This window comes from Diceros bicornis, chromosome 4 (assembly GCF_020826845.1).
Source record: "Diceros bicornis minor isolate mBicDic1 chromosome 4, mDicBic1.mat.cur, whole genome shotgun sequence".
Taxonomy (NCBI): Eukaryota; Metazoa; Chordata; class Mammalia; order Perissodactyla; family Rhinocerotidae; genus Diceros; species Diceros bicornis.
Window position 1 is genome coordinate 14,551,428 of NC_080743.1, and position 23,590 is coordinate 14,575,017.

The 23,590-nt window shown below is 39.3% G+C and overlaps 1 protein-coding gene across 1 annotated transcript in view; it reads right to left on the reverse strand.

The window, feature by feature from the left end:
• Positions 1-10,217: 10,217 nt before the first annotated feature.
• PIGK (phosphatidylinositol glycan anchor biosynthesis class K) overlaps positions 10,218-23,590 on the reverse strand; it is a 113,748-nt gene continuing 100,375 nt past the window's right edge. Inside the window, exon 11 of the mRNA XM_058538326.1 lies at positions 10,218-10,579. Within this exon, the coding sequence (XP_058394309.1) occupies positions 10,463-10,579 (117 nt within the window). The 3' untranslated portion in view covers positions 10,218-10,462. The remainder of the gene's footprint in view (positions 10,580-23,590) is intronic.

Genomic DNA, 23,590 nt, shown 5'->3' on the forward strand with positions numbered 1-23,590 from the left:
CTGAGATATAGAAATTTGGCTGCCAATGATGTAGAGGCAATAGTGGAAACCACAGATGGAGATAAAAAATAGTCAGGGACAGTGTTTATTGAATTTGAAGAGTCTGAGGACAGAACTCTGCAAAACATCTGGAGTGGGCTGTCCCAGAAATGTGCTCGGAGAAGACTAAAAAGGAGAGGCTATGTGAAGAAAAGCTGGGGAGAGAGCAGCACCATGAAGGCAGAACAGGGAACATTTCTAAAAGTGGAGTAATCAACAACTGTTACATATTAAGGAGAGATAAGAAAGATACAGGCAGAGAGAGTGATGTCAGCAATGTGCCGGAGTGAGCTTTTCCCTTTGTCTCTCCCCCTCTAAATTACAACTAAACGGACATTCGTTAACCAACAGAGGATACCCACACAACACAACAGGATGCCTGAGAGACCCATGCAGCTATACATCTGAAGGCAGAGGGGGATTGAGTCCCTGGGAAGCAGTGGAACTATGTGAGCACACCCCTTTCCCTCCCCAGCAGAAGTGAGCCAGGGTGTAGAGCCTCACACAGCTGCTGGGATGACTCTAAGAGGAGGCAGGGGCAGCCCAGCCTGTGTGCAAATGCCTTTGGAGGGGTAGTCCAGCCTGCAGGAGCACCCACAAAGCCCTGGCAGCCCTGCCAGGGGGAACGCTCTCCACCAAGTGGCCATGACTCAGCCACCCATCAAGCACAGCAGCTCAGCCAAACCACCAGCAAGCACAGTGCTGGCCCATGCCTGCCCAACCTGCCCACTGAGCACAGAGGCTCCACCCCCACAAGAGTGACCCCCCGAATGGCTGTGGCCAGCCTGCACAAGTACAGAGCTGCTGAACCTGCACAACTTCCAGCAGGCTGGGCAGGATCAGAAACACAGCTCCCGCTTCCCCCCAGCAGTGGCAGGTGGAATCTGTGACCTGATGCTACCACAGACGCACCGGCAAAGGATTAGTTCATCAAACACCATGAAAAACTACAGTAACACTTCAGAGCAGAAGGAAAATGACAAGTTTCCAAAAGTCACAGAAATTTATAATCTAAATGACAGAGAATTCAAAACAGTGGTCATAAAGAAACTCAATGAATTACAAGAAAACTCAGAAAGACAGTTCAATGAGCTCAAGAATAAAATTAATGAGCAGAAGGAATACTTCACCAAAGAGATTGAAGCCCTTAAAAAAACTATACAGAAATTCTGGATATGAAGAATACAATTAATAAGATAAAAGTAATCTACAAAGCATAAAAAATAGAGTTGATGTTATAGAGGACAGAATTAGTGAATTAGAGGACAGAAATCTAGAAATGCTTCAGGTGAAGAGAGAGAGAACTAAGATTTTTAAAAAATGAAGAAATTCTTCAAGAAATATCCAACTCAATTAGGAAAAGCAGCATAAGGATTATAGATATTCCAGAGGGAGAAGCGAGGGAGAAAGGAGCAGAGAGCTTGTTCAAAGAAATAATAGCTGAGAACTTTCCAAACCTGGGGAAGGAACTGGACTTACAAGTACATGAAGCCAATAGAAATCCTAATTACATCAATGCAAAAAGACCTTCTCCAAGGCATATAATAGTAAAACTGGTGAACGTCAATGACAAAGAAAAACTATTGAAGGCAGCAAGGCAGAAGAAAATAACCTACAAAGCAACCCCTATCAGGCTTTCAGCGGATTTTTCAGCAGAAACCTTACAGGCTAGGGGAGAGTGGAATGATATATTCAAAATACTGAAAGACAAATACTTTCAGCCAAGAATACTCTATCCAGAGAAACTATCCTTCAGATACAATGGAGAAATAAAAGCTTTCCCAAATAAACAAAAGCTGAGGGAGTTCATCACCACTAGACCCCCCCTGAAGAAATGATGAACAAAATGAAAAGACAAACCAGCAACTGGAGGAAAATATTTGCAAATCATTTATCCAACAAGGGGTTAATTTCCAATATATATAAAGAACTCAAACAACTCAACAACAAAAAAACAAACAACCTGATCAAAAAATGGGCAGAGGATACGAACAGACATTTTTCGAAAGGAGATATATAGATGGCCAACAGGCACATGAAGAGACGTTCAACATTACCAATCATCAGGGAAATGCAAATCAAAACTACAATGAGATATCACCTCATGCCTGTCAGAATGGCTATAATTAACAAGACAAGAAATAACAAGTGTTGGGGAAGATGTGGAGAAAAGGGAACTCGCACACACTGCTGGTGGGAATGCAAACTGGCACAACCACTACGGAAAATGGTACAGAGATTTCTCAAAAAATTAAAAATAGAAATACCATACAATCCAGCTATCCCACTACTGGGTATTTATCCATAGATGTTGAAATCAACAATTCAAAGAGATTTATGCACCCCTACATTCATTGCAGTATTATTCACAATAGCCAAGACATGGAAGCAACCCAAGTGCCCATCAATGGATGAATGGGTAAAGAAGGTGTGGAATACTACTCAGCCATTAAAAAAAGACAAAATCGTCCCATTTGCCACAACAGAGATGGACCTTGAGGGTATGATGTTAAGGGAAATAAGCCAGACAGAGAAAGACAAATACTACATGATTTCACTCATATGTGGAAGATAAACAAACACATGGATAAAGAGAACAGATTAGTGGTTACCAGAGGTGAAAGGGGTTGGGAGTGGGCAAAAGGGGTAAAGGGGCACTTATGTATGGTGACAGATAAAAATTAGACTATTAGTGGTGAGTACAATGCAGTCTATACAGAAACTGATATACAATAATGTACACCTGAAATTACTCAGACGGATAAAAATTAGACTATTAGTGGTGAGTACGATGCACTCTATACAGAAACTGTTATATAATAATGTACACCTGAAATTACATGTTATAAACCAGTATGATCTCAATAAAATAACTGACAAAAAAAAGATGCAGGCAGAAAAATTCCATCGGATTTGGCAATTAGGAGTTTCACGGGAGTGGTGGGAGCAGAAGCTAGATTCATGAAAAGTTTCACGAATTAATACAAGGCAGGGAAGCCACCCATTCATTTGAAATGACAGACAATGAAATGAAGTAGAAACGAGCTCTAGGTAGCATTTCTATATTAGCATTTAAAAGAGGACATAGGGTTTTGAGAAGAGTTTTTAAGATGAGAAAGCTTGAACATCTTGCAAAATGTAAGGAAAAGCACTTCCTATGCAAAGGGAGATTGCAGGACAAGAAGAGAGATGAGTTTATCAGTAAGCAAAATCCTAGAAGAAGGGGGGGGTCAATAACACAGCCTCTCATCACAGGCATGGTAGCAATGGGATGGGGGAAAGCAGAGGTAAATTTGTAGGAGGTGGAGAAGGAAGTTGGCTGGTTACCCTCCCCCAATTTAACTTTCAGCTTACAAAGAAAAATCTTTTGATGATAGGAAAGTCTGAGCTGGTGGGCCAGGATTGAAGAAAATTTATAATTTTGATAGAGCAATAGTGGGAAATAGAGAGGGAAAAGAATAGAGAAATCTAGTCCAATTAGCCAAATTTCACTTTCTTCTTGAAGTCTTCTCTGACTCTTTCCCTGAGAGTACATACAATATTAATAACATATTTATACAGCAGTTAAAAATAGAAGTTTCTTTTTAAAACCCCTATTTTATAACTCTTAAATGTCACTTACTTTCTGCTGTGTAGTTATTTCATCTTTTCATGTGTGTCTTTCAAGAATTAATTTGCAACTCTTTTTAAAAAATCCTGTTTCTCAACAAAAAAATAAACAACCCGATCAAAAAATGGGCAGAGGAAATGAACAGACACTTCTCCAAAGAAGATATACAGATGGCCAATAGGCACATGAAAAGATGTTCAACATCACTAATCATCAGGGAAATGCAAATCAAAACAACACTAAGATATCACCTCACACCCGTTAGAATGGCTATAATCACCAAGACAAAAAACAACAAATGGTTGGAGAGGATGTGGAAAAACAGAAACCCTCACACACAGCTGATGGGAATGCAAACTAGTGCAGCCTCTATGGAAAATGGTAAGGAGATTCCTCAAAGAATTAAAAATAGAGATGCCCTATGACCCAGCCATCCCACTACTGGAAATCTATCCAACGAACCTGAAATCAACAATCCAAAGAGGCTTATGCACCCCTATGTTCATTGCAGCATTATTCACTATAGCCAAGAAGTGGAAGCAACCTAAGTGTCCCTCGACTGATGACTGGATTAAGAAAATGTGGTATATATATACAATGGAATACTACTCAGCCATAAAAAAAGACAAAATCATCCCATTTGCAACAACATGGATGGGCCTGGAGGGTATTATGTTAAGTGAAGTAAGCCAGAAGGAGCAAGACAAACACTGTATGATCTCACTCATATGTGGAATATAAACCAACACATGGACAGAAAAAACCGTATTGTGGTTACCAGGGGCAATGGGGGTGGGGGATGGGCACAAGGGGTGGAGGGAGTCATATATATGCTGATGGACAAACAAAAACGTACAACCCAAAATTTCACAATGTTAAAAACTATTAAAACATCAATAAAAAAAATCCTGTTTCTCTGTATCCTTCATAGTATCTACTAGAGTGGGCAACATCATAACACGGCGTTTCAGTAACTATCCCTGTACAACAAACCATCCCAAACTGAGTGGGGTAAAATGACAATTTTTTCAAATCATTCTCTCTCATGGTTCTGGGGGTCAACTAGGCGGTTCTCAATCGGGGGTCTCTCCTGTGGTTGCAGTCAGGAAACATCTGGAGGCTCCCCTCACTCTCTGGAGGTTGATGTTGGCTATTGGCTGGGACCCAGCTGGGGTTGTCAGCTTCTCCACACACACACAGCTTCTCCATGTGGCTTGAGCTTCCTCAGGGGATGGTGGCTGGGTTCCAAGAGCAAGTGTCCTGAGAAAGAGCCAGGCGGACGCTGCGGCACCTTTTATGGCCTAGCCTTGGAAGGCATGCAGTATTATTCTGCCACATTCTATTCATTAGAGTTAAGTCAGTAAGTCCAGCCCGTATTCAGGGGAGGGGAATTTAGACTCCACCTCCTGATGAGAGGAGTGTCAAAGATACTACGTACAGTAAGATGCCTGTTTAAGCATTAAACAATTCAGAAAAGCTTGAGAAGGAAATGAATAAGAATGGTGCACAGTCTTAAAAGATCTGAAGTTGGAAATAATGCTACAGAGTCAATTAACCCATAAAATATGCTACCCTTGGCTGTTTTACAAGTATTTGTAATCTTATAATCTCCTTTTAGGGGATAAAATCTAGCTGGTTAGTCTAGGAAGGTGTAGTAGACCAGTGCTTCTCTTAGCTTCGTGTGCATGCAAATTACCTGGGGATCTTCTTACAATGCAGATCCTGGTTTGTTCTGAGGTGGGGGGGAGGGGGCTGACATTCTGCATTTCTTGCGAGCTCCAGGGTGATGCTGCAGCTCCATGGCCCACCCACTGAATGGCAAGTTAATGGAAAGCAGTGGTAAGGGTGCCTGCCTGGCTCCTGTGCTCTCTCCCTTCTCTGGGAGGGGCCCCAAGAGACAGGGTATGCTACCAAGACCTTGACTCTCTGACCAGGTGAAACCTTGATGCTGACAAGGTTAATCAGTTCCTCCACAAGACTTTTAGATCTGGAAATAAAGGGAGTAATTTTCCTCTCTGTGGTGAAGCACAGGATATGAGGCTCTGGAGCTACCAGCCATGTGGGAACGCCAGTCTCCAGGAGGCATAAAGGAAATAAGCAGAGAAGAGAATCCAGGTGACATTCTCATCCCTGGCGAGGCTCAGATCAGACCCCCTTTCCACAAGATTACGTGAGATATCCTAACCCTCCAGCAAATTCCCTTCTTGGCCTAAATTTGTTCTAGTTGAACAAATTTCATTTGAAACTTAAAAAGTTCTATCATTTGAAACTTAAAAAGTTCTGACTAACATGGGGTGAGAGGAGAAGAGGATGTCCCTCTGGAAATGCAGCACCCACTGCGATGGAGGAATAAAGGAGAAATTCAGACGGGATTACCATCCAGATGTCTGGGGTCTGGGTGAGGATAGACTGTCCATTAAATCATGCTAAAGGTGTGTTTCCAACAAAGTAGATAGGCCACAGAGAGAGAAGACTGTAAAAAACTAAGGCAGACAGAACACTGAGAAAAGCCTCAACCTATCTAAAATAGGGGGAAAAAACAGCAGCCAGAGGCAAGAGAGTCTGTGGATTGAAGTTGTTGGACAGTATTCAAAGAAAGTGAGAAGAAACTGTTATCGAAAAACGGTGTCTGCTGAAAACAGAAGGAAACAGGCCCGTCCAGGGGCAGCAAGGCTAATGTTCTTTAGAGAGTGACCCCTGGGCCTGAGGAGGGGTTAAAAACAAGCGCTAGCTACAGTCCTGCCCAGCACAGAACAAACAGTTGAACTTTTCCTATGTGCAGGCATTGTATGATGTGCTTTACATTTACGACCTGATTTAATGATCCCTAAGAAAGTGTCCTACATAGCTCCCGCCAGCTGTCCCTGAAACCATAGCAGTCAGAGCTGGCACTTCCATGGTCAGAAGAGTCATACCATGTGAGCCCCACCGGGCAGACCCGATGACTGGGCACTCCTGGGGCAATCTGAAAGTCCTCGGAAGTCTCCGAGGCTGCAAGCAGCCCAGATGAAACAAGAACAACAGTGACCACTTTTCCATGTTTGAAGAAAATGAATTTTTAATAAAACCGGTTTCTTGGTCACACCTTCATCTATACCGATCCCATTATTCAAGTGTCTACGCAGTTAAATTAAACCAAATATTTCACAGCACATTTCCAAAACAGTAAAATTTTTGTACTAAAAGAAAAAAAATGACTGGTTACTACCAAGGTGTACTGTCTGCGAATTGAAAGACCTTCGCATTTAGGCAGCAGGTACACGGGCAGGAGGGCAGGCAGCAACAGAAGGCGAGACTGGAGAACATATCTCTGTGGTAAACGCCCTTGGGGAGGTGCGTGCCAGTGAAGTAATGGGGCTGATTCTGTAAAGCAAAATGGACACTGATCTCATTATTTTATAGCCACACTTTGTGGTATGTTTATAAAATATTTCTTCCATAAGGTAAAACAGTATCTGCTACAAATGAATTTAATTTTAGTAAAATCAGTGAAAAAATTCTATGTTAATGCAACGTTTGTTGTAAAGATCCCAGAAACACAAGAGTCAAAATTTCAAATTATGATTCCCACAGTGACTGTAACTCTGCTATACAACATACATAATGGAAGAAACGTTATCAACACACACCACTGTAGAAAATACTCAGTAAGCAGAAACAAGCTGAGTTATGCTTGCTGTGGGAATCATCACTTTCAACCAGCTAAGGATATATAAAAATTGAAACCATAAATGCATGCATTATTTTATGTATTTAATTCCAATTTTTCTTGATCCAATTTAATCAGCTTTGCATCCAAACTACATTTCCCTTTCATAAACTGCAAATGAATGTCTTTCATAATTTTAAAATACACATCATTTGGTTTCTTTTTCTCATGCAGGCTGCCTTTGCAGAATGGCATTATTATACCCTGTCCCTCCCCACAAAAGTCAGGACAGGTCTGCGGGGACCTATTCATCTAGATTCCTTTTCTCCTTGAAGGACACCACAGGGAGGAGAAAAAGAATACCAGAGAGAACAAGAATCACACCAAGGAGCTTGGAAAGGTAAACAAGTACGACAGAAAGAGGGACTCTTGCACCATGCACTCCGCCTGGTATCTTCCTGAGCAGAAATAAGAAAAATAACACCACCTTATATTCACAATTTCCAAAGTGTTTAGTCATAACATTATCTCATCTGATCCCCACAGTGACACTGTGAGCAAGGCAAAAAGAAAACACCCTTCAGTAGTTCAGCTCTTTGTGACTCAAGTAGACCATATGTAAGGATATGCTTTTATGTTATCATTTAAAGTCTGGGCCATTTAATTGCACTTACAACATTACCCACTTACCACATGCAGAGGATTTACTTATTATTGAAGGCAGAATATGCTTTATGTAAAAAGATTATGGTTATGAGCTAAACATTTAACATACTTTAAGCTTTTTGCTTTAACTATATTCTGAAAATTCAATAATGAAACAGAAAGAGAAATAACTGCTCTTCGAAACTCTGCCTGAGCAAATTTAACCCTGTATGTTATATCCAGTATTACTTTTCCCAGTTTTGTTTTAACTAAGAAGTGCACCATCTACAACCTCTGAGGAGGAACACTTTTACTTCCCAGCAGTCTTTACCATCAAGACTTTCATTATATTCAAACTAAATTACTTTGGCTCAAGAACAATCATATTTCCTTTACCACTCTAAGTAGCTCCACTCCCCCACAGTGTTCATGACCTAGTGTGTTTGGAGGGTGACACGGTCAACGTTTTTTGTCTCTTAGCACTACTATGATCCGGCTATTTGAATTTAAGTTTATTTCTCCCTTGTTAAAAAAAAAAAAGAGACACTAGGTCCAAAATGGAGTCACTTGTGCTAAGCCCATGTCACCAAATCAAGACTTAATATCTAATCTAAGCGCAGTTTCAGCCTCTCCCGTGAATGTAATCTTAACCAGTAAGTCTGGAATTACCCCATCAGCACTAGTGAGGTAATCCCCCTGACAGACCCCTGCCATCCCCCAAGGGAAGGTAATCTTGCCTGAAACAATCCACTCTTTGCTAGTTAACTTCCTTTTCCTACCTCTTCTGCCTATAAAATCCTTCCACTTTGTAGAGCTCTCCAGAGCTCATTTCTATTAGCTAGATAGGATGCTGTCCGATTCATGAATCATTGAATAAAGCCAGTAAGATTTTTAAAATTTACTCAGTTGAATTTTGTTTTTTAATATCCCTTTCTATGTATAAAAGGATCCTTCTCCATAAAAGTACGTAAAAATTTTCCTTCTTCATTATCTAGTGCACCAATAAAAAGATCAATTAAAATGAAGATTCAGAGCTGGCAAAAAGCCTCAGTATCATTTGTTCTAACCTGGGAGATAATACAATTAATCCTTTGCCTATGAAAGTACGACCATTTTGCATGTAATTAAAGGGTAATATTTTAAGTGCTAAAAGAAAAACAAATCCTAAGGAATATTAATTTTAAGAGGTTTTATTGTGGAGGAAGAGTTGTCTTCTTAATGTTACCTATAATTATAAAACAGATCTTTGTAATGATTAAAGATTAAAACATAAGTTCTTGGCTAGAACAGCTAAAATACAAAAAAGTATCCTCAGGGAAAGGAAACTCAACTTTCAGAGTTTTTTCCCCTTATATGCAAAAACCAGGGCTGGTAACAAAGCACAATCTCAGTACTATTTCCATGTCTTTACGAGAAAGACATGAAGACGGCTGGTAAGCTGGAACATCAGTGACGGGGCATCTGTCAGAGACCAGAAAGGGGCTTCCTGCCTCCTGTGATACACAGATCAGACACGAAGGTAGGACCACAAGCGTGCATTTTCCACATAGTCTATCCACTTTACGGGGCTGTCTCAGGAAAAGTGTAAACCCAGCCAGTGGGCAGGGTTTACCTTAAACAGACCGTCTCTTCCCGTGTGGAAACTGAAGAGGAAGTGACCAACTCTAGAGATTCACAGAATGCTTAGAAATGAAAAACAATGGAGTTTGTTCCTCTTGAGCAGTCAATACGTAAAATTCCCAAAGGTCCTGAATTTTCCAGATAAACTGATAGCACATAAGGTCCTGAAGACTGTCAGTACCACAGATTAAGAAACTAATTTTTCATATTTACTTATAATTAAAACTGCAGAATTCCATGAACGACTGACAGTAAAATATTAACACATTAAAGTATGAAAAAGGAAAATTCTGGGAACAAGTTAAGTGGTCCAACAACAGAAGAATGTTAAATAAATTACCAGACATCCATAAAATGGACACTATGAAGCCAATCACAATGTGTTCTTGAAGAACATCCAAGGAAAGGGAAAGGGTTGAGAACACTGCAAAATGAAAAGTGATGTTACAAAATGGTATGTTCTATATGATTTCTATTTTGGAAAAAAAATATGTACATAGAAAAAAAAGACTGGGAGACCATACACAAAAATACTAACAGAAGTTACCTCTGCTAGTGAGAACTTAATGTCTTCACATTTTTTCTTTTCCAAATGAAAAGCGAAAAAGGGGAAACTCTTATTTTCAAAAAAAAGTCAATGAGTATACTCTGATCTCTCTGTCCCATCTTTTTATTAACACATAAAACGCAAAACTGAAATATATTGAGTGTCATTTAGCACCCGCATTAACAATTATTTCTCTTTAAGTTATAAAATCAATAGTTTATTCAAATTTATAGTTTCCTTATACTTTTTGCCAATTCACACAAGAGCAATGTATTTTTAAAAAGATATAATGACATAAATTTTTATCCGAGGTTGTAGTCTTCCATGCAGTCTTCTTCATACATCGTCATGTCTAGAAAATGAACTTCATATGTTTGATTCCATAAGTTTTGAAGAAAACCATGATAATGAGTGCCCACAATCCCAGAATAAAACCTCCAGGAGGATGCCAATCTTTCAGCTTTGGTTTCTGCAAAACAAGGATGACATGGTAAATTTAACAACAGGTAAATAATTCAACAATGGATAAAGCAAATACTGACAGAAAATGGAAATTTTACAGGTTGTGTTTTAAGGGGGAGTCATTTAACCATATTAAATGTATTGGGATGGCATCAAACAGGGTAAATATTTCCAAGTAGTTCTTACAGAGATCAGTTTCAAATGACCTTTAGTTCCCTCAAAGAGGCTTTCCCTGACCACCCTATCCAACCACCTCTCTTCACCCAAGCTATTCAGGCGCCTAACAGTCCTTCTCACTTGGAATTTAAATATTCATTAGTTTGTTGGTTTCATCTGTCTTTCCTATTAGACCACAGCTCCATGGGGGTCATCTTGTTATATTCCCAGCACCTACCTGCCTCAGTGCCTGACACATAGGACACACATTTACATTATACTAAATAAATCAGTGGAATAACAAATGCTACTGGATGCCATTTACTCAGATATTCAACAAATACTTGTTGGGGGGCCAGTGCCTTTGGTCATGTTACTCCCTTGAGGTAGAATGCTCCTTACCCCATTCTGCCTATCCAAAACTCACTAACTCAAATGCCAACTCCTCCCGATTTTCCCAGCTGATATATTGTTTTCTTCGGATCTGTAGCTCCTTCTACTTTTATTCCTATCTGCTATTAGAGTTATATTTATCACTTATCTCCCTGCAAACGTCCAAAGTCTGGCTGAGTCCATTTTATGTCCCCTTCTCCATTCCCCATCCCTCAACACCCAGCCAAGTGTCTTGTATGTTTCTTTGCCCAGCAATGAAAGGCAGACCACTCTTCCCCATTTAGTTGTCATTTCAACAGCTGCATTATGGCCCTGAAACTGGAAGTCTGTGACTATGATCTCTTTATGAGTTCTACTTTCTGAATTACTAGCCAAGATTGTAAGGATAGTTGTGATATGAAAATCATATTTTAGAGTAGGCTAGGGAGAAGAGAAACTGTAATCTGAAATGTGCTTTAGTCACCATGTAAACTAGATCCAAGAAAGGTTCATAAATCTCTTAGAGGTATCCACAACTTAGAGTTTGGTTTTCCCTTATATAACCAGGACACCTAATGCTCCTCACTCAATCCTCAGCTCAGCACATTACAAAAGGAAAAAAAACAAAGAAAGAAAAGCTCAAAAATAAAACAAATGAGGTCAAATCAACCAGAATTCATCAGCAAAGGCCATGCTGGTAATATACATTCACTGAGGGGCTGGCCCAGTGGCGCGGTGGTTAAGTGCGCGCGCTCCACTTTGGTAGCCCAAGGGTTCGCAGGTTCGGATCCCGGGCACGCACCAACGCACCGCATGTCAGGCCATGCTGTGGCAGCGTCCCATATAAAGTAGAGGAAGATGGGCACAGATGTTAGCCCAGGGCCAATCTTACTCGGCAAAAAAAAGAGGAAGACTGGCATCGGATGTTAGCTCAGGGCTGATCTTCCTCACAGAGAAAGAAAAAATATATATATATACATTCACTGCCACATTCTATAGTTACTTACGTTTATTATCTACGCTTTAAAATATGATAGTTACCTAATGAATACAACATTATAAACATACTAGAAAATTCCAAAGAATATTTTAATAAAATGAAATTCTTTGTCTTTTAATTTTATAAATGGAGAAGTTATCAATGGAAATGCCTGATTTTCAATTAGGTGATTTTTCTGCAAATTTTTCCTTCTCTTCTGAAGCTCTCCTCCCTTATCTTCAGTGATGCTCTCACCAGGTTTTTACTCTACTTCTCCAGCCATTCCTTGTCAGTCTTCTTTGCTCCTTAAATGCTAGTGTTCTCTAGAGCTCTGCCTTCAGCCATTTACTCTCTCCCTTTATAAATATCTTTGGGTGACAGCTGTACCCTGGTTTCAACCTCTGTCAACAGGCTCATGACTCCCAAATTTGCATCACTAACTTGGAATTCTACACTAAACCCTGGACTCATATACAATTAACAGACATCTCTACTTGGATATTCCAAAGGATCACAAACTTTACTACAGTCAAGACTAAACTCATCCCTGACCCTTCCAGCTGTTCTGCTCTTCCTTCCCTGTTCTCTATCTCTCCATCTACATGAAGGGCATCACCACGTTGCCCAAGTGATAAACCTGGAAGTCATTCTTAGTTCCCCCACATCTCAGACCTTCCCATTTCAATGACTGCCACTCCCTTACTTCTAGCTCTTACCATTTCTTGTCAGGATTACTGAAATAGTCTCCTAACTAGTTTCTCTTCCTCCCAGGTGCCCTCTTTTCCATCTATCAACCACACTGCTGCTAGACATACCTTTCTAAAATACAAATACATATTTGTATAATACATAAATATAAAAGCCTCACATGTATGCATGTAGGTATTATTTGCCTTAAGCATATGTTACTTTTGTAATTTAAAAAATTAAATAAATAATTTAAAAACAAGGGCATGGTGTGGTGTGGTTCAAAGAGCAAGGAATTTAGAATCAACTGCCTTGGGTCCAAAGTTTAGTTTTAATACTTAAAGCCCATGTTACCTGCCGAGCCCCTTCTCCACTCTGCATTTCTGAATCTGTACAATGGGCATAGTAACACATACCTCCCAGGGATGAATGAACACACAATTATTGCAATGACATGTTTTTTGGAAATTTAGTTTACAACTACTCATTCCTACCTAGAAAAGTGATGATATGAAACCCAAAGTAGTTTTTAGTTGCTTTTCATTTGTGTCTGCCAGGTATGAGGAACAATGTTTGAAAAAATCTGATTTTTGTTATTTGTACAACTTTCATCAATTCAAAATTAACTTGTCAAACTAACAGAAGAGAAATCCACCTTAATATCTTCATCTGGAGCATAATGCTAGAGTTTTAGAAGTTTTTAATCAGATGCTTAATATGAACTGAACTGACAATATTGTTTATAGTGGTTACATCCACCTTCACTCCCACGTCTACTCTCACCCTCCACCACTCCTTCCAGAAAACTCCCCCAAACACCCCAAAATATTAAATCCAACTTTTCCCCATGTTACTTTCTACTCAAAAGTCTGCAACGGCTTCTGGTCATATGTGTGATGATGACAATGACAAATGTCCTTTCCCTCTAGTATCTTACAAGATGGTAAGTTCAGTGGTTCTCAAACCGTTTCAGATGGCGGAGCTCATGGAAGTCACAGTGCTCTTTGTGCAACACTATGAAAAAACCTTAATTTAATTCCAGTAGAAAATCTAGAATAATTAATATAAAGAAAGGTTAAGTAAATATCACAAGCATGTGACAATGAAATAACAGGGGAGTGAACTAAACATGATTGACTACTGGGGGGTAGAGGATACTCTTTCTCCCCCAACACATTCAAATCTAAGTAGATAGTAAGAAGCATCCACATGCTCTGTCGGCAAATACCAACAGTTCTAAAAAGAAGGAAAAAACAAGGTGAGGTCATGAGTAAAAATTTCCCAAACATGAGAAAAAAATATCCTGAAGACACAGAGAACATATCTATGAATAAGATTTAATAAGGAACCAAAAGATAATTTTAGCAAAATTTTATGGGGTATGGACTCAAATAAAGATGCAAAAGAAAACAAATATAAAAGAATAGTATAAAGAGAAAAATAATATAAGATACAAGGACAATAGGCTGAGATAAAAAGGGAGCTGGGTGACACAATTCTATAATAGCAAAATTAAAATCTACATTCACGAGGAAGATAGTGTCCTAAGCACATCTTTGAGTCCTTCATTCACCTAGTTTGTGGTAGACTGAGGGCACAAAATGGCCGCAATTCTCCATACTTCCCTGTGTCCACACCCTTTGCAATATGTTGCTTTATAGCAGCTCTCATCAAGAGGTAGAATCTATATCCTACTCCTTGAGTCAGCTGGCCTTGCAACTTCTTTTGTCCAACAGAACGCAACACAACCAACAATACCCTAGTTCCAAGGCTAGCCTCAAGAGGCTTTGCTTGCTTCTGCTCTCTCTCAGACCTCTGCTACCACCATGAGAAAAAAACATAGGCAAGGCTTCTGGAGGAAAAGGCACAACGTGGAGAAGAACTCAGGTCCCCCAGCCAACAACCAGCCAACTCCCAGACATGGAACCACCTAACCAACCCAGGGTTTACCACAGACTCATGAGGGAGACCAGCTGCGAACAGAACTGCTCAGCTAAACTCAGCCTAAATTGCCAACCTGAAGAATTATGAGTTAAATAAATGACTGATGTTTTAAGCCACTAAATTTTGGAGTGGCTTGTTCTGCATCAAAAGCTACAGGATACATCCACTGAGGTGACAATTAACATGGAAGGAAAAATCCTGATCTTTTATTATCAGAAGAAAATAAAGTTCCCATCTACACACTTGTAGTTCCAGGTTTCTGCAACAATAAGAACAGCACGAAGGGCAGCTAATCAACCTCTTGTCCACCATGAACTCTGCTGAAGTGGGGGAGGTCTGTCAAAATAATCCCTTCTGACCCTCCTAGAATGAGAAATCCAGCCTCATTAACTCATCTGAGCTAAATTTCACAAAGCAAGGACTTCAACAACCACCTGTCGCACCTGAACAGCATTTACAGCCAGACTCGGATGAAGCTGTCCAGGAAAAACACCTGCTATACCGTCTTCCAGAGGTAAATTTCATGAATGTTCTGTGCCAACCCCCTCACTTTAAGGGAGCTGCAGTGAGGCTCACTTTTGGCTCTCGCTTACAGTCTTCCGGGAAAGAGACTGACTCCACTTGCTACCATGCCAGGAACTGCTTTCAAGGAAACGAAATGGGGGAATCTAGAGACTAACTCACCCACCTTCCCTCTAGCCTTCCTCCTCCCAGCTGCAATCTAGATGTGAAGTCGGGTTCCTTTCTTTTTGAAGTTAGCAATTAGTGTTCATCAGACGTTGCCCCCCCACTGGAGAAATGAACATCTCCCAGGATCTTGATGCACCTGGGAAATTTGCAAAGCAATTAATCTAATCTAGGATAATTAAAGACGATTTGTTTTTGACTATGATTTTATTTTTAATAGAAAGCTGACCATAGTTTTTCCTGAATCACGATTTCAGTTTTTCTCTGACAAGAATACCCACTTATCAATATTATTAGTTAATAAGGCTCTGGAATTTCTGGCCAATCCAGACATAACTTTTAGGAAGGAGAAGTAAATTTTCATTATCTGCACATATTATGATTAGATAACAAACCCTATAAAATCAACTTTTATAATTATTGAGAATAAAGATCTCAGATTCGAGATAAATATATTTAAAAAAATACCCTTCCAATATGCCAGTAAAAATGAGTTGGAAAACAGAATAGAAAAAAATGTCATTCACAATAGCAATAAAAACCACAAAATAACTAGGAATACCCACAGCACAAGACATAAAGTAAACAATCTACATTACTCTACAAAGAGGGGTAAACAGTCATGAATAACAAAAGGTTATGATAAAGCTAATCTATAATGTTGTTCTGATGTAAAATAGAAAGATTAATGAAAGAATAGAAAGTAGGCAATCAGCCCAGTATCCAAGAATTTAGTAGACAACAGAAGAACTAGCACAAATCAACAGGCAAGGGAATATTCTTACTGGTGCTCTAACAATGGGTAAACATTCGGGAAAAAAATCAGTTTTTTTTCTAACCCAACAATATAAACCAAAATACATTTTACATGGTTTAGAATTACATGTAAAAATATTAGATTAAAAAAAATTTTTTTTAGTTACTTCTGTAATGCAGCACCTAGGGATACATCATAATAGTAGCTATGGTAATGGTACTGGTGGAGAGAGTTACAAAGGCGCTCATTGTGGAGAGTAGAACACATGAGTCAAAGGGCCTGCGGGCTGAGGGGACTGTCAGGTGAGTGGTTGGTTATTCAGGAAGGACTTCTCGGGAGAGCTGGCCCTTGAACGAGGCGTCATATTCGGGTTGGTGGAGAGAAGAGGACAACACCCAGATGGTGGCTCATGGAGCAGAGTCATGGTGACAAGAAAAGCCAGGCATTGGGGAAAAGGTGATGCCCCAGTCTCGCTGGCAGGAGGAAGGTGATGGAAGCTCAACAAGGGTGGACATTTGCATCTGCTTTGTTGGCTGCTGAACTCACAGGACCCTGGCACTTAAGAAACCCTGTTGAAAGAATGGATGCTGTTTGGGAGTAGCAAGCATTGGGGCCAAAGAGAATTCTATGAATGCCTAGCTGCGTGTTGGGACCTAAGACAATGAGAAGCCTCTGAGAGCTTGAGCCAGCAACCATCCACAAGTGAATGGGGTAAAAAGAGATAAAATATAGGAGAATCTGCACAGTAAAGGGATTTCCAAGTCTAAAAGCAGTGAATAAAAATAAGAAAGAAATGGTGGAGAGGTTTTTAAAAGAATTTTTTGAAAGATCTGTATTTCTCAAAGTGTATAAATCAAATTAAAAGGCAAATAAGGGGGCCGGCCCCATGGCTTAGCAGTTGAGTACGCGCGCTCCGCTACTGGGGGCCTGGGTTTGGATCCCGGGCGCGCACCGATGCACCGCTTGTCCGGCCATGCTGAGGCGGCATCCCACATACAGCAACTAGAAGGATGTGCAACTATGACATACAGCTATCTACTGGGCCTTGGGGAGAAAAAAAGGGAAAAAAAAAAAGGAAGAGGATTGGCAGTAGATGTTAGCTCAGGGCCGGTCTTCCTCAGCAAAAAGAGAAGAATTGGCATGGATGTTAGCTCAGGGCTGATCTTCCTCACACACACAAAAAAAACGCAAATAAATGGGAAAATATGATAGAAACGGGGATAAATTCAGTACATGAAGATCTCTCAAAAACCATTAAGAAAAGACACAAGGATTTATCAATCAATGGGACAGGGAAATGAAAATTTTCACAAAAGAACAATTACAAATGGCCAATTAACGTCTGCAAAAAATTCAATGTTCTTGATCTTAAAAACAAATTAAAAATAATAGACTAATTATTTCTTCCTCTATTTAAAATTAATCTAGTAACTGTTAATAAAGATGGTCAACTTTTCAGGAAAGTAATCTATTAACATGTTCAGAGGTCTTTAAAATGTTCATATCTTTTCAGTCCTAGGATCTCTTACACTCCTAGCTAGGATCTATATTAAGGAACTCAGAAATGCTGACAAAGGTTTTGCACAAAGATTTTCTTCTCAGTGTTATTTACATAATAAAAACAGGAAACAATCTATATAAAAAATACCATGGGCAATATTGTACAAGCACATAATTAAATAGTTATCAAAATAGTTTTCAAACAATTTTAATGATTTGGAAAGATGCTTATACTGTAATAATAAGAAAATAAAAGCAAGATGCAAATTGAGTAAGAAATATTATCTTTATTTCTATAACAATATTCAAAGAAAGGAAATATACTATAAAATCTTTTTTTTTTTAAAGATTTTATTTATTTAATTTTTTTCCCCCCAAAGCCCCAGTAGATAGTTGTATGTCATAGCTGCACATCCTTCTAGTTGCTGTATGTGGGACTCAGCCTCAGCATGGCCGGAGAAGCAGTGCCTCGGTGCGCACCCGGAATCCGAACCCGGACCGCCAGCAGCGGAGTGTGTGCACTTAACCGCTAAGCCATGGGGCCAGCCCTACTATAAAGTCTTAACAGTGTTTCTCGGAGGGAAGGGGGATTAGAGGTAATTTTAATCTCTTCTCTATACTTATCTATACTTTTGAAAGTATGTTTTCTACAATGGATATGTATTTAATTATTTCTAGGGAGTGGGAGAGAAGGGAAATACACAGGATAAACCTGTATTAAAAGAGTCCACCTAATCCTGAGAAAAAAGAACAAAGCTGGAGGTATCACACTCCCTGATTTCAAAATATACTACAAAGCTATAGTAACCAAAACAGCAGGGTACTGGCACAAAAACAGACACGCAGATCAATGGAATAGAATTGAAAGCCCAGAAATAAACCCACACATCTATGGACAGCTAATCTTTGACAAAGGAGCCAAGAATATACAATGGGGAAAAGAAAGTCTCTTCAACAAATGGTGTTGGGAAAACTGGATAGCCATATGCAAAAAAATGAAAGTAGACCCTTACATTATACCATACACAAAAATTAACTCCAAATGGATTAAAGACTTGAATGTAAGACCTGAAACTGTGAAACTTCTAGAAGAAAACATAGGCAGTATGCTCTTCGACATTGGTCTTAGCAACACCTTTTCAAACACCGTGTCTGACCGGGCAAGAGAAACAATAGAAAAAATAAACAAATGGGACTACATCTAACTAAAAAGCTTCTGCTCAGCAAAGGAAACCATCAACAAAACGAAAAGACAACCTAACAATTGGGAGAAGATATTTGCAAACCATACATCTGATAAGGGCTTAATCTCCAAAATATATAAAGAACTCATGCATCTCAACAAAAAAACTACCAACCCAATTAAAAAATGGGCAAAAGACCTGAACAGACATTTCTCCAAAGAAGATATACAGATGGCCAACAGACACATGAAAAGATGTTCAAAATCACTAACTATCAGGGAAATGCAAATCAAAACTACAATGAGATACTACCTCACGCCCGTCAGAATGGCTATAATTAACAAGACAGGAAACAACATGTGTTAGAGAGGATGTGGAGAGAAGGGAACTCTCATACACTGCTGGTGGGAGTGCAAACTGGTGCAGCCACTATGGAAAACAGTATGGAGATTCCTCAAAAAATCAAGGATAGAACTACCATATGATCCAGCTATTCCACTCTTGGGTATTTATCCAAAGAACGCAAAAGCACCAATTTGTAAAGGTACATGCATCCCTCTGTTCATTGCAGCGTTATTCACAATAGCCAAGACTTGGAAGCAACCTAAGTGCCCATCAAGGGACGAATGGATAAAGAAGCTGTGGTATATACACACAATGGAATACTACTCAGCCATAAGAAACGATGAAATCCAGCCATTTGTGACAACATGGATGGACACTGAGGGTATAATCCAAAGTGAAATAAGTCAGAGGGAGAAGGTCAAATACCGTATGATTTCCTTCATTAAGTAGTAGATAATAACAACAATAAACAAACACATAGGAACAGAGATTGGATTGGTGGTTACCAGAAGGGAAGGGGGGAGGGAGGAGGGTGAAAGGGATAATTCGGTACATGTGTGTGGTGATGGGTTGTAATTAGTATTTTGGTGGTGAACATGATGTAATCTATGCAGAAATAGAAGTTTAATGATGTACATCTGAAATTTTTACAATGTTATAAACGAATGTTACTGCAATAAACAAAAAATTAAAAAAAAAAGAAAGTATAACACTATAAATTCACAAAATAAAAAAAAAAAGAGTCCACCTAGAAGAACCTTCATATATTCATCTTTTCCAAATTAGAAGACACACTGTAATAATACTGGTTAGTACCTGATATCTTACTTTAAAAAAAAGTAATGTGAATACCATGAAAGCAACACAATATAATAAAGTGCCTTTTCAGTATGTATTTATTGATATTCCCAGAGTATAACAATATTGCTATTTTTAAAACAACTATAGGTAATATTATAGACATTCTGCAATGATTTTACTCACAATCAAATGACAGATTGGTATAATTATTGCATTTTGTAGTGCAGCTGCAGTTGAGGTAAGTTCATATTAAAGTATAGCTTGTAATTTCATTTGTGTCTATATTAGAGCTTCACATAAAATGACTAATTTTATGTAGTTAAGGTACTCTACTGACTGCTATTAAATACACTCCTCTTTCTTTTTTAAACTTTCACAATAACAGCTATAATACAAAGGTGAAAAGCATACATAAAACACTACAATGTGTCATGAGCAAACACTTAAAAGCTGAAGGGCTACCTATTATTAAAATGCCTGATCTCAATTTAAAAAGATAGGTAGCTAAGCAACACTGTGCTGCCAATTGTGAACAGTATGCAGTCTACCCTTTCGTGTTGCTGGGGGAACATTATCACAGGACTTCAAAACAGTTAACAGAGCACAGATCTAACTACTAAAATTATGTAAAAAGCGGAAACTGAGGATTTTCAAAATTGTACATGTTTATTGGGAAGTAAATGGAAAACTTCCAAGGTTTCAATAAGATTCTTTTTTTTTTTTTCCCCCTGCAGGGAAGGATTTGCCCTGAGCTAACATCTGTTGCCAATCTTCCTCTTTTTTTTTTTTTACTCTCCCCAAAGCCCCAGTGCATGGTTTTATATCCTGGTTGTAAGTCCTTCTAGTTCTCCTATGTGAGCCACTGCCACAGCATGGCAACTGACAGACAGGTGGTGTGGTTCCATGACCGGAAAATGAACCCAGGCCGCCAAGGCAGAGAGCATGGAACTTTAACCACTAGGCCATTAGGGCTGGCCTGAGATTTTTTTGTGTGTGTGAGGAAGATTAGCCCTGAGCTAACATCCATGCCAATCCTCCTCTTTTTGCTGAGGAAGACCGGCTCTGAGCTAACATCTATTGCCAATCCTCCTCCTTTTTTTTTTCCCCCAAAGCCCCACTAGATAGTTGTACGTCATAGTTGCACATCCTTCTAGTTGCTGTATGTGGGACGTGGCCTCAGCATGGCCTGAGAAGCGGTGCGTCAGTGCACCCCCAGGATCCGAACACGGGCCGCCAGTAGTGGAGCGCATGCACTTAACCGCTAAGCCACGGGGCCGGCCCTCGAGATTCTTTTTTTAAAATATAATGAGCGTATCAGTTCAGTTAAACTATATTTTAAGGAAAGAAATAAACAATCTACTGAGGTTATGGTTATAATTCCTTCAGAAAACAGCTGTTTGTTTTCAATTGTTTAATCAGTGGCAGTTTATTAGTATTTCCAGTCCATCTATATCCTCTCTAAAAAATATAATTTGTACTCTTCAAATTATATTAATAGTATAAATAAAACTGTGGTCAGAAGAATTCTAAGCCCCTAAGATTCCCTCTCCCTGGTCTACACATCCTGTATAATCTCTTCCTCTTGAGTGTGGACAGGACTTTCCAATATGTTGGGATATCACTCCTGTAATTACATTATATAGCAAAGATGAAGGGATTCTGAAGATGTAATTAAGGTTCCTAACCAGCTGACTTTCAGTTAATCAAAAGGTAGATTATCCTGGGGGAAAGGCTGACCTAATCAGGTGATCCCTTTAAAAGAGGGTCTAGATATCAAAGACAGAAGTCAGACAAGTATATTAGAAGCAGCTGAGATGCTCTCCTGTTGTTCTTGAAGAATCAAACAGCCATGCTGTGGAGTGGACCATGGACAGGGAATGGCAAGCAGCCTCTAGGAGCTGAGGGCCTCAGTCAGTCCTATGACCATGAGAAACTGAATTCTGCCAATCACCAGTAAGATTGGAAGAGGACCCCGAGCCTCAGATGAGACTGCAGTCGTGGCTGACAGCTTGACTGAAGCCTTGTTAGGCCCTGAGCACAGGACTAGGCTAAGCTGTGCACAGATTCCTGAGCCATGGAAACCATGAGATAAGAAATGTTTTTAAATCACTACACTTGCTTGTTACACAGCGAGAGAAAACTAATTAACAAACAAAACTTGAAATAAAACTATTCATTACATCTGATACCTGTTCCTTGGGTGGAATAACTGATTAAGATATTAACTTTACAAGTTTAAAAAAAATAGAAGTAAAAAGAATGAAATATTGTAGTCTCATTCCTCCTACTCTTCCATACCTATTCATTCTCTAAGACCCTGCTCAAAGGCCTAGAACAACTTAAAGCAATCGTTAAAGGGATCAAACTGATCCTAGAACAAAATACAACACTTGCTACATGAATAAAACAAAAATCCAGAATCCAGCAGCCAAAAACAAAAAAATTAAAATATCTAGAATCCAATTAAAAAAAAAAAAAAACCAAGCATGGAAAGGAGGAAAATATGACCCATAGCTAGGAGAAAAATCCATCAATTGAAACAGACCCATAAATGAAAGAGATGACAAATTTAGTAGACAGGGCTCTTAAGATAGCTATTATACATGAACATATGAGGAGAGAAAGAGAATATATAAATAAGACCCATATAGGATTTCTAGAGACGAAATATGAAATATGAAAGGAAAAATACACCGGATGGTATTAGCAGGTTAGACACTACAGTAGAATCAGCAAAGAACTATTCAAATAGCAATAGAAATTATTCAGAATGAAGCACAGAAAGAAAAAGAGCAGGAAAAAGAATGAAGGAGAAAATGAAGAGCCTCAGTGACCTGTGGCACAATGCCAGGCAGAACCACATTTGTGTAACCGGCATCCCAAGGAGGGGGGGAGAAAAGTATCTAAAACAAATAATGACTGGAATTTTTTCAAATTTCATAAAAACTATAAACCACCAAATCCACAAAGATCAACATCAAGCATAAAAAACATAGAGAAAACCAGGCAAAGGCACATCATAACCAAAATGCTCAAAAACAATGATCAAGAGAATATCTTAAAAGCAGTCAGAGAAAAAGAGATTTGTTCTTACAGAGTAGGGTTCAGCAGACTACAGCACACAAGCCAGCCACATGATTTTATAAACAAAGCTTTACTGGAACACAGCTACACTCATTTATATATTGTCTATTGCTGCTTTCACACTACACCAAAGTTCAGTAGTTGCAACAAAGACAAGGTGACCCACAAGCCTAAAATATTTACTATCTGACCTTTTGAGAAAACGTATGTAGAGGGGCCAGCCTGGTGGTGTAGTGGTTAAGTTTGCACGATCCGCTTCGGCGGCCCTGGGTTCACAGGTTCCGATCCCGGGAGTGGACCTATGCACCACTTATCAAGCCATGCTGTGGCGGGCATCCCACACATAAAACAGAGGAAGAAGGGCACAGATGTTAGCTCAGGGCCAATCTTCCTCAGCAAAAAGAGGAGGATTGGCAACAGATGTTAGCTCAGGGCTAATCATCCTCACCAAAAAAAAAAATATATATATATATATATGAATTTTTACATTCATATATATATTAATTTTTTACATTCCTCTGC